General features: G+C 41.2%; 1 protein-coding gene across 1 annotated transcript; it reads right to left on the bottom strand.

Annotated features, from left to right (window-relative positions):
* Nucleotides 1-4,486: 4,486 nt before the first annotated feature.
* LOC130712616 (uncharacterized) lies at nt 4,487-6,817 on the bottom strand. Its single transcript, XM_057562441.1, has 2 exons — nt 5,251-6,817; nt 4,487-5,112 (listed from the first exon to the last, which is right to left on the bottom strand). The coding sequence occupies exons 1-2, from the start codon at nt 6,815-6,817 to the stop codon at nt 4,487-4,489; spliced, it is 2,193 nt and encodes a 730-aa protein (XP_057418424.1).
* Nucleotides 6,818-15,332: the final 8,515 nt, after the last annotated feature.

The raw sequence follows: 15,332 nt of genomic DNA, 5'->3' as shown, positions 1-15,332 counted from the left end.
TAGCACTGCTGAAGAAGAAATTAATAAGCTGAAGGCCGAGCTGCAAAAAACTAACGAGACACTTTTAGTGAAGAGTTCTCGCCAATATGTTTTGGGTCATCTCGGCGCCAAAGATCAACTGAGGATTCTTTATCCAAAACTCGATTTTTCTATGTTTGGTTTCATGAAGAAAATCGTGGATGGAAAGGTTATAGGCGATCCTGATCCTGAAGTGAGCAGCCTTCCTTTTATGCAAGAGTCTGACGATGAGGATGAGGGCGAGGATGTGGAGAAAGCTGTTGCGAGCGAAACAACTCAGGGCGAGGGCGTGGAAAAGACTGTCCCAGCTGCCGGCGCAGATAATCAAGCATAGGATAAAAAATATTTTCCATGTTTGTAACTTTACTTTTTGTTGCTTTCATTTGGATTTTGGGCCCCTCCCTTTGTTTTGTAATGACGTATGACATTTGGGCGCTTGTTCCCTTTTGATTTTCAATCATGTTTTGCTCGTAGTCATTTTAATTTCGTTATAGCGTTTGCTGAGACTTTACTCGACATTTGGCGAGGTTTTTTGTGCTTGGTATGATAACCAAGGCTTAGGCACATTTTACTGGCCTTAGTCATTTAACGGACGGGGCTTGGTTTCTAGTGGCCACTAGAATTGCCAAGGGTATGCTTGCTCAGTGATGACACTTTCTGATTGCGAAAGTTTTTTGTCATGTTAGATCATCGCCATAGGAAATTCGTTGAACAAAGTTTATAAGTTAGATCTTGTCAGTTGTGACAAATATCAAACTGTAAAACATTTTTCATTTATGTTAATAAAAATTAGGGTTTATAGACCCGTACATGAGAGTTTCCCCCCTTCTTTTCATTGGTCGCCTCATTAAAAACCTTTTTCAAGGAAAAAAGAGTGCGACTTTCTTCTTCTTAACTATAGTATTGCCTCAAACTAGAGGCGTTCCACGTGCGGCGCACTGCCCCGCCATCCAAATGTTCCAGCTTGTACGCCCTCGCGCCCACTTCAGCTTCAACCCTAAAAGGGCCTTCCCAATTGGGTGTCAATTTGTTCTTTCCTGAAGTCAGCGTCCTTTCACGCAACACCAAGTCTCCCGCCTTCATTTTTCGAGGGACGACCTTAGTTGCATATTTTCGGGCGACCCTTATCTTTCCAGCTTCATTATGCAAGTGTGCCTCCCTTTGCAATTCTGGAAGCATGATCAAGTTTGCGATTAAGTTATCATCGTTTTCTTCTTCATTCCTGTTTGCAACCCTCCAGCTTTGATTTTCTACCTCCACGGGTAACATGGCGTCTGAACCATAAGTTAGCCTATACGGCGTTTCTCCAGTGCTGGTTTGGACCGTGGTATTGTACGTGATAGCAATTCCGCAAGTGCACGGATTGCCCGAAGTAATATAAAGATATCGAACCACAGAGATAGTTGTTTATCAAATTGTTCAAAGACTTTTAATGTTTAGAATTGTAAAAGGAAAAGCAATATATGTTTGAAGTTTGGTTGTGTGAAAAACACTTGTGAATAAAAGCTAGAATTATAATTCAGAAAAGAAGTACCCTGGGCAAAGCTCCACTTAGTCCAATTATGTTTCTCAAATCAAGTTCTTATATGAAGTTTAGAATCCTTATCCATGGTGATGTAGCCTCTACCTCTACTTGTTAATTCCTTAATCAAGTAAAACATTCAATTTCATTTGCCAAACCTAATTCCTTAGTGCCTAGTCAATTCAATTGAAGAATGAAGTTTATAAGTTCAGGCCAACACAATAAGTTTCTACCCTTATTCCTAAGTGATAGCAAACAAATCAATCTAATCCCAAGTCCCTTAATCCTCACCAACTTCCGTTGTGCAAGAAGAAAGCAAAACACTTGTGTGCACTCAAGAGAATATTGATACAGAGAAGAGATGCATAGAAAGGAAACTTTATTCATATAAGAAACTCAGAAGTTCAAAACATAATCAAAGCTAAGGTTCACTTCACCCAAAGTACAAAGGAAACTAGCCAAGCATGGCTATGAAATTCATAATGCAAATTAAGAGAGCAAAAACCTGAATCAAGAGTGCCAAGAAGCCTCCCACAAGCTCCAAGAAACTAGAACTCTAAGTTTTGCTCAGAAAATACAAAGATACCTAAAAGAAATCACAAAATCCTAATTTATAGACTTTCCAGCGGCCCGCCACGCATGTGCGTGGCCTCTTCCACGCACATGCGTGGATGATCTGTCAAAAAACGCTCCTAGGTCTGCTTACCACGCATGTGCGTGGCCAAAACGGCGCACATGCGTGGCTTCCACGTTCCTTCAGCTTTTTCCATCAGAACCACCACGCATGTGCGTGGCCTGAGGGGCGCACATGCGTGGTCTTCACCAGATTCCCCCCTTCGTTCACAGAACAGCCACGCATGTGCGTGGCACCGGTGGCGCACATGCGTGGCTCATCAGATTCTTCTCCGAATTTTGTAACTCCTTCTTCAACTATCATCATGGCTCATTACTTGGTCTTCAATCAACTTCATTAGCCATCAAAAACACCTGAAACCTTCAAGGAATCTTAACAAACCATCATTCCACCAATGTAACTCATGGATCCACTCATTTAATCACAATAATTCAGAAATCATCTATTCAATTCATCAAATAAAACTCCTAATATGCAATCAACTCTCATATTCTCTCAAGATTTCAGCTCAAATCTGAACATAAGAATTAACCTCAAACTAAAACTAATAAAAAGACCAAATAAATAAATTAAAAATGCCTAAACTAATGCAAATGCAATTATGAACTATAAAGGGACCCAACTTGACTCAACACTAAATGAAGGACTCAAAAAGAAGAATAAAGAAGCAAAAAAGGACTCGATAAACATAGAATAAATCTCGGGTCATCACACCACTATACTCAACGGCAGCTTGTCCTCAAGCGTAAACTCAAGGTAGCTTGTCCTCAAGCACAGAATAAATCACCCCTTCTTCAGCTGCTTAAGCTTTTGAAAACAAGATACTTCACACAACAAGAGAAAGGTCAAACGCACACAACTAAAGATGAAAAGTCAGCAAGAGTAAGCAAGACTTCCAAGCAAGAGCTCATCAACTTCCTCACATATCAAACACTTTCCTCACATTTTGGTGCTCTAACGTACAAGCACAAAACTTCAGCCCTGGTAATCAATCAAATCAAAGTTAGTTGCTAAGTAGCAAGAATCAGATAGAGACTGAAAATGGTTGTAACTTTGGCTAGGGTAAAGGTAAGGAAACCAAGAAGAGGGATAACACAAGAGGCTCTCAAGACATTTTGGGGTGAGTGACTTCTTTATTCAATACAACCTGAGCAGAATGCTAAGACTTTGGGACTCCTTCCTTCTTTTTATTTTATTTTCTTTTTCTTTTGTTTTTCAATTGTCAAGGCACTTGCCCTTCTTTCGACAATTCAGCTAGCTTTTTTTTTTTTCCTTTTTTCTTTGTTAGGAAGGAAGTCCTTTTATAATTTTACCTGCTCAAACAAAACCATAAGACACTCACCAACAACACAATTCACCATAGTTTGGGGGCCAAGGAAAATTATTCAGTTTTAAGGCTCAACTTGGGCAACTAGGGAAAAAAAATGCAATTTCAGCAAAGTTCTGAGGCCAGAAAGAATTTCCTACCAAGTCTCTTCAAAGATTCAAGCACTAAGCAAAAACCAACATGTATTTCAAAACAGAGCTAAGTATGTGCAAGCATGTTAGGAATAAACTTTGAAACACTCAGCACTCCACAAAAACAATAGGGTGTTGAAGTGAAACACCCTTTCTTATGAACTCAAGCAAGTAAGATCAAGCTACCTCACCTTCCAATCACGATAGCATGTTCAAAGACCACAAGATAAAAACATGGAAGTATCAACAACTTTCAATAAGAAGCAGCTAATTCTAGGGTGAAAAAACTTAAGCAAGTTCAGCATAGCAGCAAGAAACCCAAGGATATTCATATTGACTCGAAGGTAAAAAGCAAAACATGCAAAAGACTCGATGCACTAACTACCTAAAAAGAAAATGTTTATTTTTTTTTTTTTTATAGAGGAACACAAAACTAAAGCAAACTCAAATTCAAGGAAAGCAAACCTGGACTTGGGTTGTCTCCCAAGAAGCTCAATTTTAAAGTCTTTGATAGACTTTCCTCCTTTTCAGCTAAGAAGGATTAGAATCACACTTTCTCAAACTTTTGCATGAGCAAGGTAGGAATTTTGCACCAAACTTTTCCACAAGGTCTTCCCAAGTAACAATACTTCCTTGAGGTTGAGATTGAAACCAAATCTTAGCTTCATCCTTCAAGGAGTATGGGAACAACCTCAGCCTAAAGGCATCATCAGACACATCTTTTATCCTTACCGTGCTACTGAACTGATGAAACCGCACCATATGAGCATGAAAATTCTCTGTGGCTGAACCTCCATATTGGTGCTCGCCTACAAGCTTTATGAGAGTTGGATTCATCTCATAGTTGTCCTTTTTTACTTCTGAGGCCGCCTTTCCTGAAACTCTTCACAAACAAATTCATCAATCACTTCATAGCTAAACACATCCTCACAGTTAGGATGCTTCAATGTTCTAAAAACAGAAAACTTTACCTTTTCATCACCAACTTTCAAGGACAAAAGACCCTTGGCAACATTGATTTTTGCATTACCGGTTGCCAAGAAAGGTCTCCCCAAAATTAGAGGAACTCTAGAGTCCTCTTCAATGTCCAGAATCACAAAATCAACAGGAAAGATAAATTTGTCCACCCTTACCAAAACATCTTCAGCAATCCCATATGGGTGCTTAATGGACCTGTCCGCCAATTGCAAAGACATCAAGGTAGGAGTGGCCTCACCCATATTCAACTTTTTAAACATGGAGAGCGGCATCAGATTGATGCTAGCCCCCAAGTCACATAAGGCCTTAGCCCCAGGCAAACCTTCAATGTCAACAGGAATGGTAAAACTCCCAGGATCTTTCAACTTTTGGGGGAGTTTTCTCTGGACAATTGCACTACACTCCTCTGTCATCATAATTGTTTCATTCACCTCACTCAATCTCTTCCTCCCAGATACAATATCCTTCATGAACTTTGCATAGGTTGGCATTTGCTCTAAGGCTTCAGAAAAAGGAATATTGATTTGCAACTTTTTAAAAATTTCTAAGAACTTTGAAAATTGTTTTTCCAGATTTTTCTTCACTAAAGCCTTAGGAAATGGTATCTTGCAAGTTATTTTCTCAGGAAAAGAATCCTTACTCTCTTTGTTTTTTACAACTTCCTCACTTTTTGTTCCCTCTTTTTCTTTCTCAACCACTTTCTCAAGTTCAACACTCTGCTTTTCAACTAACTCCTCAATTTCATTCAAAGTTTTGCCACTCCTAAGAGTGACAGCAGAACAATTTTCAGATTTAGAGTCTTTAGGATTAATAAGAGTGTCACTAGGAAACGTACCTGGGAACCTTTCAGCAATGGCCTTGGCAATTTGGCCAACTTGAGTCTCCAAATTTTTTATGGAGGACTCATGATTCTTGAAGCTGGTTCTAGTTTCATTCATGAAACCCCTGGTCTCATTCATGAAACTCTGATTAGTAAGGGCCAAATCAGCGACAATCTCCTCCAAACTCTTCTTACCATTCCCCTGATTTTGAGGTGGTGGAGGCCTTTGATTCAGCTGGTATTGCCTCTGATTTGGAAATTGCTTTGAACCACTAGCTTCTCCTGAGTTGTTTTGGTCCCTCCAGGAGAAGTTAGGATGATTTCTCCAACCTGGATTATAAGTGTTGGAGTAGGGATCATTTTGATAATTCCCCATGGCCTTAACCTCTTCATCAAATTCAGCATCCTCAGCATTTCTTTGCCCAAATTCGAGCCTCTTCACCATGGCATCCACCTTTTGTGCAAGCTTTTTGTTGGATGCAAGAACTGCATCAAGAGTCTCAACCTCATAAACTCCCTTCTGGTTCTGCCTATCATTGTTTGAATGTGCAGCTCTAGCAGCCAAATTGTTTATGATGTCAAGTGCTGGTTGGGTTGGTAGAGCATCAAAGGCTCCGCTTGCAGCTGTGTCCAACTTGTCTCTGGTGTAGTCATTGAGAGCTGCATAGAATTTCTCCACTTGGTCAGCAGTGGAGATGTTGTGGCCTGGGCATTTCATCAAGAGTCTTTTGAACCTCTCCCATGTCTCATAGAGATTCTCAGAGTCCAGCTGGATGAAGGAATTGATCTCTTGCTTCAACTTCCTTATGCGGTTGTAGGGGAAGAACTTAGTTGTGAATTTCTCAGCTAAATCATCCCAAGAAGTAATACTCCTCAATGGTTGTGTTCTCAACCATTCTTCAGCAACATCCCTGAGAGAAAAAGGAAACAACATTAACCTGATGGTGTCCAGGTTGACATTCCTTCTCAGTGTGGAGCAATGTCTGGTAAAGCGCTCCAAGTGTCCATGAACATCTTCATTTGCACTCCCACCAAACTGGTGTTGACTGACCAAAGTGATGAAGTGTGGTGGGATTTGGAAGTCTGGAGGAGCATCTTGAGGTACAACAATGCTCCCCTCAAAGTTGTAGTCCACACGAGGTGCAGTGATGTCCCTCAAGGACCTTTGAGCCTCCTGCTCTTCTCGAAGTTGCCTATCTCTTTCAGTCTGGGCAGCAACTTGAGCAGTGATCTCAGCACGAAGCCTTGCTTCCATCTGAGCTGGTGTTTCTTCAGCGGCCATGTTAATAGCCTGAGTGCGTCTCCTCTGTTGTGCAAGTCTGCGATGGAAAGTACGGTCAATCTCTGGATCAAATAGTAATGACTTAGGATCAACTGAACCTCGCATTAACTAACAAACAGTTAATAGCACCTATTCACTCAACAGAGATTTAAGCAAGCAAGTAACAAAGATTCTAAACAAAAACAATCCAAGAATGTTTGATAAAACTCAACTATCCCCGGCAACGGCGCCAAAAACTTGATAGCAATTCCGCAAGTGCACGGATTGCCCGAAGTAATATAAAGATATCGAACCACAGAGATAGTTGTTTATCAAATTGTTCAAAGACTTTTAATGTTTAGAATTGTAAAAGGAAAAGCAATATATGTTTGAAGTTTGGTTGTGTGAAAAACACTTGTGAATAAAAGCTAGAATTATAATTCAGAAAAGAAGTACCCTGGGCAAAGCTCCACTTAGTCCAATTATGTTTCTCAAATCAAGTTCTTATATGAAGTTTAGAATCCTTATCCATGGTGATGTAGCCTCTACCTCTACTTGTTAATTCCTTAATCAAGTAAAACATTCAATTTCATTTGCCAAACCTAATTCCTTAGTGCCTAGTCAATTCAATTGAAGAATGAAGTTTATAAGTTCAGGCCAACACAATAAGTTTCTACCCTTATTCCTAAGTGATAGCAAACAAATCAATCTAATCCCAAGTCCCTTAATCCTCACCAACTTCCGTTGTGCAAGAAGAAAGCAAAACACTTGTGTGCACTCAAGAGAATATTGATACAGAGAAGAGATGCATAGAAAGGAAACTTTATTCATATAAGAAACTCAGAAGTTCAAAACATAATCAAAGCTAAGGTTCACTTCACCCAAAGTACAAAGGAAACTAGCCAAGCATGGCTATGAAATTCATAATGCAAATTAAGAGAGCAAAAACCTGAATCAAGAGTGCCAAGAAGCCTCCCACAAGCTCCAAGAAACTAGAACTCTAAGTTTTGCTCAGAAAATACAAAGATACCTAAAAGAAATCACAAAATCCTAATTTATAGACTTTCCAGCGGCCCGCCACGCATGTGCGTGGCCTCTTCCACGCACATGCGTGGATGATCTGTCAAAAAACGCTCCTAGGTCTGCTTACCACGCATGTGCGTGGCCAAAACGGCGCACATGCGTGGCTTCCACGTTCCTTCAGCTTTTTCCATCAGAACCACCACGCATGTGCGTGGCCTGAGGGGCGCACATGCGTGGTCTTCACCAGATTCCCCCCTTCGTTCACAGAACAGCCACGCATGTGCGTGGCACCGGTGGCGCACATGCGTGGCTCATCAGATTCTTCTCCGAATTTTGTAACTCCTTCTTCAACTATCATCATGGCTCATTACTTGGTCTTCAATCAACTTCATTAGCCATCAAAAACACCTGAAACCTTCAAGGAATCTTAACAAACCATCATTCCACCAATGTAACTCATGGATCCACTCATTTAATCACAATAATTCAGAAATCATCTATTCAATTCATCAAATAAAACTCCTAATATGCAATCAACTCTCATATTCTCTCAAGATTTCAGCTCAAATCTGAACATAAGAATTAACCTCAAACTAAAACTAATAAAAAGACCAAATAAATAAATTAAAAATGCCTAAACTAATGCAAATGCAATTATGAACTATAAAGGGACCCAACTTGACTCAACACTAAATGAAGGACTCAAAAAGAAGAATAAAGAAGCAAAAAAGGACTCGATAAACATAGAATAAACCTCGGGTCATCAGTACGCCCACAAAACACCGGGCAACTCCTCTGCCCACCATCCTTTCGCCTCATCAAGCTTCTTCTTCAATCCGTTTAACATGACCTTGTTTGCCGCCTCAGCCTGGCCGTTCGTCTGAGGGTGTCGCATGTCAATCCCAAGGTCAGCGCAGAAGTCCCTTGTCAGTGCACTGGTAAATTGAGTGCCATTATCCATAACTAATGCCATTGGGACTCCAAAACGGCACACAACACGCCTCCACAAGAAGTTTCGCACCTTGGCAGCAGTGATTGTTGCGAGTGCCTCGACCTCTATCCACTTGGTAAAATAATCTACTGCTACCACGATGAACCTCATTTGAGCCTTTGCCTTTGGAAAGGGTCCCAAAATGTCCGTTCCCCACATGGCGAAGGGCCACGGGGCGGTCATTGTTGTGAGTTGCTCTGGTGGTGCCCTGTGTATATCAGCGAAAACCTGACACTTTGAACACTTCTTCACATATTCAAGGCAATCTTTCTTGATGGTTGGCCAATAGAATCCCGCCGTAAGGACTTTTACGGCCAAAGATCGCCCCCCGATGTGGCTTGAGCATACTCCCTCATGAACCTCAGCCATTATCTCTTGAGATTTGGCGGTATCCACGCATTTAAGCATTGGAGACATTATTCCCCGCCTATACAGCTGTCCACCCACCAGGGTGTAAAAGCTAGCCTCTCGCCTTCTTTCTTTAGTGTTTTTGCTTTCATCTTGCGGTTGCTGACTTAAGAATTCGATGATTGGATCCATCCAAGATGGTTCCCCATTTCCTATGGCCTTTACCACTTTGAACTTCACCATGTCTGTACTTGGATGGGGCAAGATTTCTTGTATTACAGTTTGGTAGTTTCCTAGTCGCCCAGTGCTAGCCAGTTTAGCCAATGCATCTGCACGCTCGTTTTGACTTCTTGGTATGTGCTCGATCCTTACATGTCCGATCGCCTGCATAAGCTTGTGAACAATCTCTAGGTATTTGGACAATTGTGGATCCTTCACTTGGTATTCCCCGCGCACTTGCTTCACTACCAACTGAGAGTCGCCCTTTATATATAGTTTTTGCACTCCCAACTCAATGGCGAGTCTCAAGCCAGCTATTAATGCTTCATATTCGGATTGATTATTGCTCGCCCTGAATCCAAACTTGAGTGATTGCTCAATCAGCATTTTATCCGGGCTTTCAATCGACACGCCTGCCCCACTTCCTGATTCATTGGACGAACCATCCACTGAAAGTACCCATTCTGCATTTTCTTTGTCACCCTCCGTGGGTGTTAACTCTGCTACAAAGTCAATCAGACTCTGAATCGTGACTTGTCCTCTCGGTTCATAGCTAATGTCATATTCCGACAGCTCGACCGACCAACTAACTAGTCGCCCTGATAAATCAGGCTTTTGCAAAACTTGCCTCAAGGGAATGTCAGTCTTGACCTGTATTTGGAAACTCTGAAAGTATGGCCGAAGTCGCCTGACCGTCTTTAGTATTGCTAGAGCCGCCTTTTCTATTTTCTGATAACGCACTTCTGCCCCTTGCAGCGTGTGACTACCAAAGTATATGATTTTATACTGCTTGTTTTCTTCTTGAAGCAAAACTGTGCTAACCGCCGCCTCGGTGACCGCCAAGTAAAGAATTAAAGGAGTCCCAAGCGTAGGCTTAGCTAGCATAGGTGGTGAAGCCAGTAACTCCTTAAGCTGATGGAAGGCCTCTTCGCACGCCCCTGTCCACTGAAAAGTTGTATTCTTTTTTAAACACGCAAAAAATGGCGCTGCCCTGTCACCTGCTTTTGGCAAAAAGCGAGATAAGGCCGCCAACCGTCCTGTTAACCTCTGGACTTCACGAATATTGGACGGGCTTTTCATGTTTACTATAGCTTTGCATTTGTCAGGATTAACCTCGATCCCCCTTGAAGTGACCATGAATCCTAAAAACTTGCCACCTAAAATTCCAAAGGAGCATTTTTCTGGATTCAATCTCATATTGTATTTCCTGATCTGTGCAAATGCCTCGGCCAAGTCTTCGTGATGCTCGCCCCCTTTGACGGTTTTACAATCATGTCATCCACATATACTTCCATATTTCTTCCCACTTGACTTGCAAAAACCTTGTCCATCAAGCGCTGGTAGGTCGCTCCTGCATTCTTCAAACCAAAAGGCATTGTTTTGTAACAATAGTTCGCCTAGCTTGTCATGAACGCCGTTTTCTCCTCATCAGGGCGATACATCATAATTTGGTTGTACCCTGAATATGCATCCATTAAACTGAGCATTTCATTCCACGAAGCCCCATCTACTAACTTGTCCACGTTTGGGAGCGGATAAGAATCCTTTGGGCAAACTTTGTTTAGACTTGTGTAATCTGTACACATTCTCCATTTCCCATTAGCCTTTCGCACCATAACAACATTTGCCAACCATGTTGGGTATTGAACTTCTCTAATGAATTTTCCTTCAAGTAACTTTTGAGTTTCTATTTGTACTGCCTTGTCCTTTTCCTCGCCCATCCGCCTACGAGCTTGTACAACAGGTTTAGCCCCTTGCTGGATTGACAAGTGATGAGATATAACGGTGGGATCAATGCCTGGAACATCCTTAATTGTCCATGCGAATAAATCCAAATTGTTTTTATGTAGTTGGATCAATCGGTCCTCTTGTTCCTTTGACAAGGTGCTTCCAATTTTCAAAGCACGCCCAGATAAGTGAACAGATTTGGTTTCTTCTGCCGGCTGAGGTCTTGACTCCTCCGAATCATCACGAGGATCCAAATTAAAATTCTCATGTGGAAAAATTTCCGTGACGCAATGCGCTTCCTTGGCTGCCTTCTTACCATAAAGTTCCAAACTTTGTGCATAACAGGCTCGGGCGGCCTCTTGATCCACCCTCAAAATCCCCACCTTTCCATTGCAAGCTGGATAATTCACTATCAAATGGGCGATTGATATTATTGCACATATTTTATTCAAAGTATCACGCCCTAGAACCAAATACTTTACTTGAAATTTCTTCACATATTCACCCTCACCAAAAGCAGTGTCCAATTCCACATAGCCTCGGACCTTGGCCCGATCGCCTGTGAACCCTACTAGACATCCCATATATAGCTTTAAGTTTGACTCCTTTAAGCCCAATCTTTCAAATGCATCACCATATATGATGTCAGCAGAACTGCCTTGGTCTAGAAAAACTTTCTTAGTAACATAGTTATTTACGCGCAGAGTCACCACTATTGGATCATTATCATGCGGAATCACATTATCAAAATCCTTTGGCGAGAAGGTAATAGGAGTATGATTCAGCCAACATTCCCCCTCGTAAGCGTGGTGAACCGAGTTTACTGCCTCAACATATCTTTTTTTTCCCTTGCTAGATATGCGCCCGCCGCCAATTCCCCCTGCGATTGATAAGCAAGACCCGGCGGGTACTCCCAACTCCTCAACTACCTCCTTACCCTTTGACAAATCACCGCCCGTGTTTTTGACTGCTTCTAGCTGTGTATTTTCTCCTGAGACAAAATTGGACAAATGCCCCGCTTTGATCAGTCGTTCAATCTCCTTGCGCAAAGTCCAGCAATTATCAATATTGTGTCCCATGTCTTTATGGAATTCACACCACTTTGTTGTGTCCATGTTCGCATGAGGTCGTCTGGGTGGCCTCGGGTATTGGACCACATTAGTTTGCCCTACTGCTCGCAGTATTGTGCTGAGAGGGGCGTTCAATTTGGTTTGATGACACTGGGCGGGAGCATGTCTTCCTTGGACCGCCGGATTCACCAAAGCGGGTTGATTGTTCCGATGCCAAGTGTTACTTTGTGGCCCCTGTCTTACTGCTGGATAGGGCGCTGGCCTCGGCTGGCGCGGTGTCTGAGCGGGTCGTTGGTCTTTGTGAGCACGCCCTTTCTCTGATGACATGTCCGGTTGAGCTCGCCAATCATCCCTATCTTTTTTAGTTTGCTCATCCTGTTCAACCAAGATAAACTCTTGTACCCGTGCACGCAAATCCATCATATCTTTGGCAGGCCTTCTAGTTAAATCTTTGTTAAATGAGCCGCATCTGAGCCCATTTTTGAAGGCCGCCACACACACATCCGGACTGGCGTCCTCTAACTACACTGAAACTCTACTGAATCGAGACATGTAGGTTTTGATGCGCTCGCCCGAATTTTCTAGGGTAAAAAAATGCTTGAAATTTTTTTAGAAATTGCTATGCTACTAGGTGCTTTTGGGTCGAAACTGTAAGCTCAAAACTCAAAGTTAAAATTTTTGAAAACAAATGTGACAGGGTTGTAGATCGGTGTTTATAGCAACTAATTATCAAGGCACTAGATTAAGTTGTGAATTTTTGGTTCAAAAAGCGGAACTTTGGTGAATATAGGTATTTCTACAGTTTTTTAGATCTACGACAATTCGATCGAAATCGGCGCGCATCGGCGATGAATGTAGGTTGTTGGGTAGTAGTAGAAGGTAGATCTAAAGAAAAATCGAAGTAAAAAGATAGTTTTGAAAATGCTCCAAACTTTGAGCACAGAAAGACATGGTTTAAAGCTACAGAAAGTGAAAACAGAGGTATGGAATAGCAAGAATACCTCGCTGTCGATCCAGAGAAACTGAAATCGGGACAATCGGACAAGAACTCACGAAGAAATCTTCTCCCTCTCTCTCTACAACTCGAGGCCCTCTCTCATTTCCCGCCTTTTTATAGCAGATGCTGAAAAAGTAAACTTCGAGGTTTTTCGAAATCGATCGTTCTGGTACCTCCGTCTAACGATAAGAAGTGAATATCTGGCGACTGAATGCCAGAACTCAAAATGAAGTTCTCAGAATTGAAGAAAACGATATAAACGCAGTATTGGCCAAAATACGCCGGAAAACTACTTTTTGCAGTTGACGTCGGATGAAGAAACTTCCTTATGAAGAAATGTCGCAATTGCTAAAAGAATTGTAACATCGCGGATGGAAACTTCGTTAAAAGCTTCGAATAGAAAAATGTTTCATTAAGGGTCTTAATTAAAGTCCCCTAGAAGTTAAAGCCTAGCTTCGACGAACTTCCGGGAAGCCAAACCTATCGTGTGTACAGTCCAGAGTTCCATATCGAAACACTGGTCATGGGAAAAATAAAGAGAGGTTCTTATTTTTCTAAAGATTTTGAATTTCTCCTAAACAGTGCTTTAAGAGCGGAAATAACCTTTTTTGCACACTCTCGCCATAAGGCGGGTGTGCAAATGGCTCGTCCTAACTCCTGTAGTGACTATAGTGCTATCCTCAAGCAATTTCTGGACTTTCTTCTTCATTAAGTTATCCAAAACAACATTCTCTTGTGCAGAGTCCTGTCACGCTTACATCGATCCTATGCGTGAGTTTGAAAAAGCTTATGCTTAAGCACACATCAACGTTCCTTTTTCTTTTTCCAGAACATGCTCTTGACTCATGCATTGCATATAACTCATAATTACTAATATATTTAATTACCAATAATAAGACACACGAGCCATTTACAAAAAAGCTTATGCTTAAGCACACATCAACGTTGCGAACAGATTCTTCTCTTCGCCTGCATCTTCCATTACCGATGATGGGAACTCGTCTTAAAACGAACTTCACCGCCTGCGAATGACGCCCCAAGAACATCCATATAAAAGAGAGTGCAAGGGTCAACTTCCAGTGATAACTCCTCATGGTGGGAGCATAGGGGTAATGTAATAATTATATGAAAATAAATAGGCCACACAATAAGTATATATATATATATATATCATAAATTGTTCATTCCGATATTTCAACCACAACTATTCTTAACAATTCATCACATACATACACTGCACAAGCAGAGTTACACATAAACAACCACGTTGATATAATTCAAGGCATCAACATTATATTTAGCCTACATGTCATGCTCATGCAATACCTACAATGATCCAAATGAGAAGTCAATACTATTGTTGTTGAAGAGTCGAGACTTTGGCCTTGTGAAAAATTTCCTTGAGGAGGGGCTCTTTAGAAAAATCTCTTAGACTTTGAAAAGAATGGATACTTAAGGATTTATGGACAAACTTATCATAATGAAATTAATTCAAGTGATAACACTTTTATAACTTAAGAGACTTATTTTGGAAGGAAAAACTTAGAGTATTAAAGAGTTTGAAAAAAGGGAAAGTGAAGGTTATACCACAGGCACACAACAAGGGGGGTTGAATTGTGTCCATATAATTCAATCGCGATTGACTACATTCTGCTAGATGTTTCAAGATATCATATTCAATTAAGTGCTTCGTCTAGAGACATGTTGCGCAGACGATAAAGTAAAGAGATAGGTAACAGACAATGCACACACATCTTTTATTCCAGTTCACGTTATATCGGTGGGTTACGTCCATTCCTTGGCAATCACCAAATTTCTACTATCAAGTATCAAGTACTTACAAGTATTATTGTACGTGTCTATTCAGTCACAACGAATATTCATGTACAAGCCTCTCAAGGCTCAATGAGTATTCTTGTACGAGCCTCTCTAGGCTCAACAAGTATTCTTTTCACCCTGCATCTCCTAGCATATAGAGTATTATTTTCCAAATTCCTTTCTAGGCATTGTTGAGTATTCTTTAAAACTGCCTCTTCGGGCATTGTTGAGTATTCTTTGTCTCTTCCCCTTCAGGAAAAACAAGTATTCTTTTGTTGTTCCTCTTCAGGCACATTAATATTAAACTATTACATTTGAGAGTGTTGTTTATACAGACTTCCGAGATGTATGCAAATGTACATTAAGAACAATTCGCTTCTAGTTGTATAGCATAGAGCTTGTAGGATCTGGTCGCTCTCAATCCTTTCTTGAATTGACTTGATCACT

Source organism: Lotus japonicus, chromosome 4 (assembly GCF_012489685.1).
Source record: "Lotus japonicus ecotype B-129 chromosome 4, LjGifu_v1.2".
NCBI lineage: Eukaryota > Viridiplantae > Streptophyta > Magnoliopsida > Fabales > Fabaceae > Lotus > Lotus japonicus.
This window is presented reverse-complemented; position numbering and strand designations above follow the sequence as displayed.

Bases quoted from the DNA above. Each gene is read 5' to 3' on its own strand.
- LOC130712616 (XM_057562441.1), bottom strand. From the start codon at position 6,817: ATGCGAGGTTCAGTTGATCCTAAGTCATTACTATTTGATCCAGAGATT. The intron at 5,113-5,250 runs GTAAGGATTCTT...CTTTTTCTGAAG, and splicing joins AGTTGTAAAAAACAAAGAGA to CCTTAGAGCAAATGCCAACC.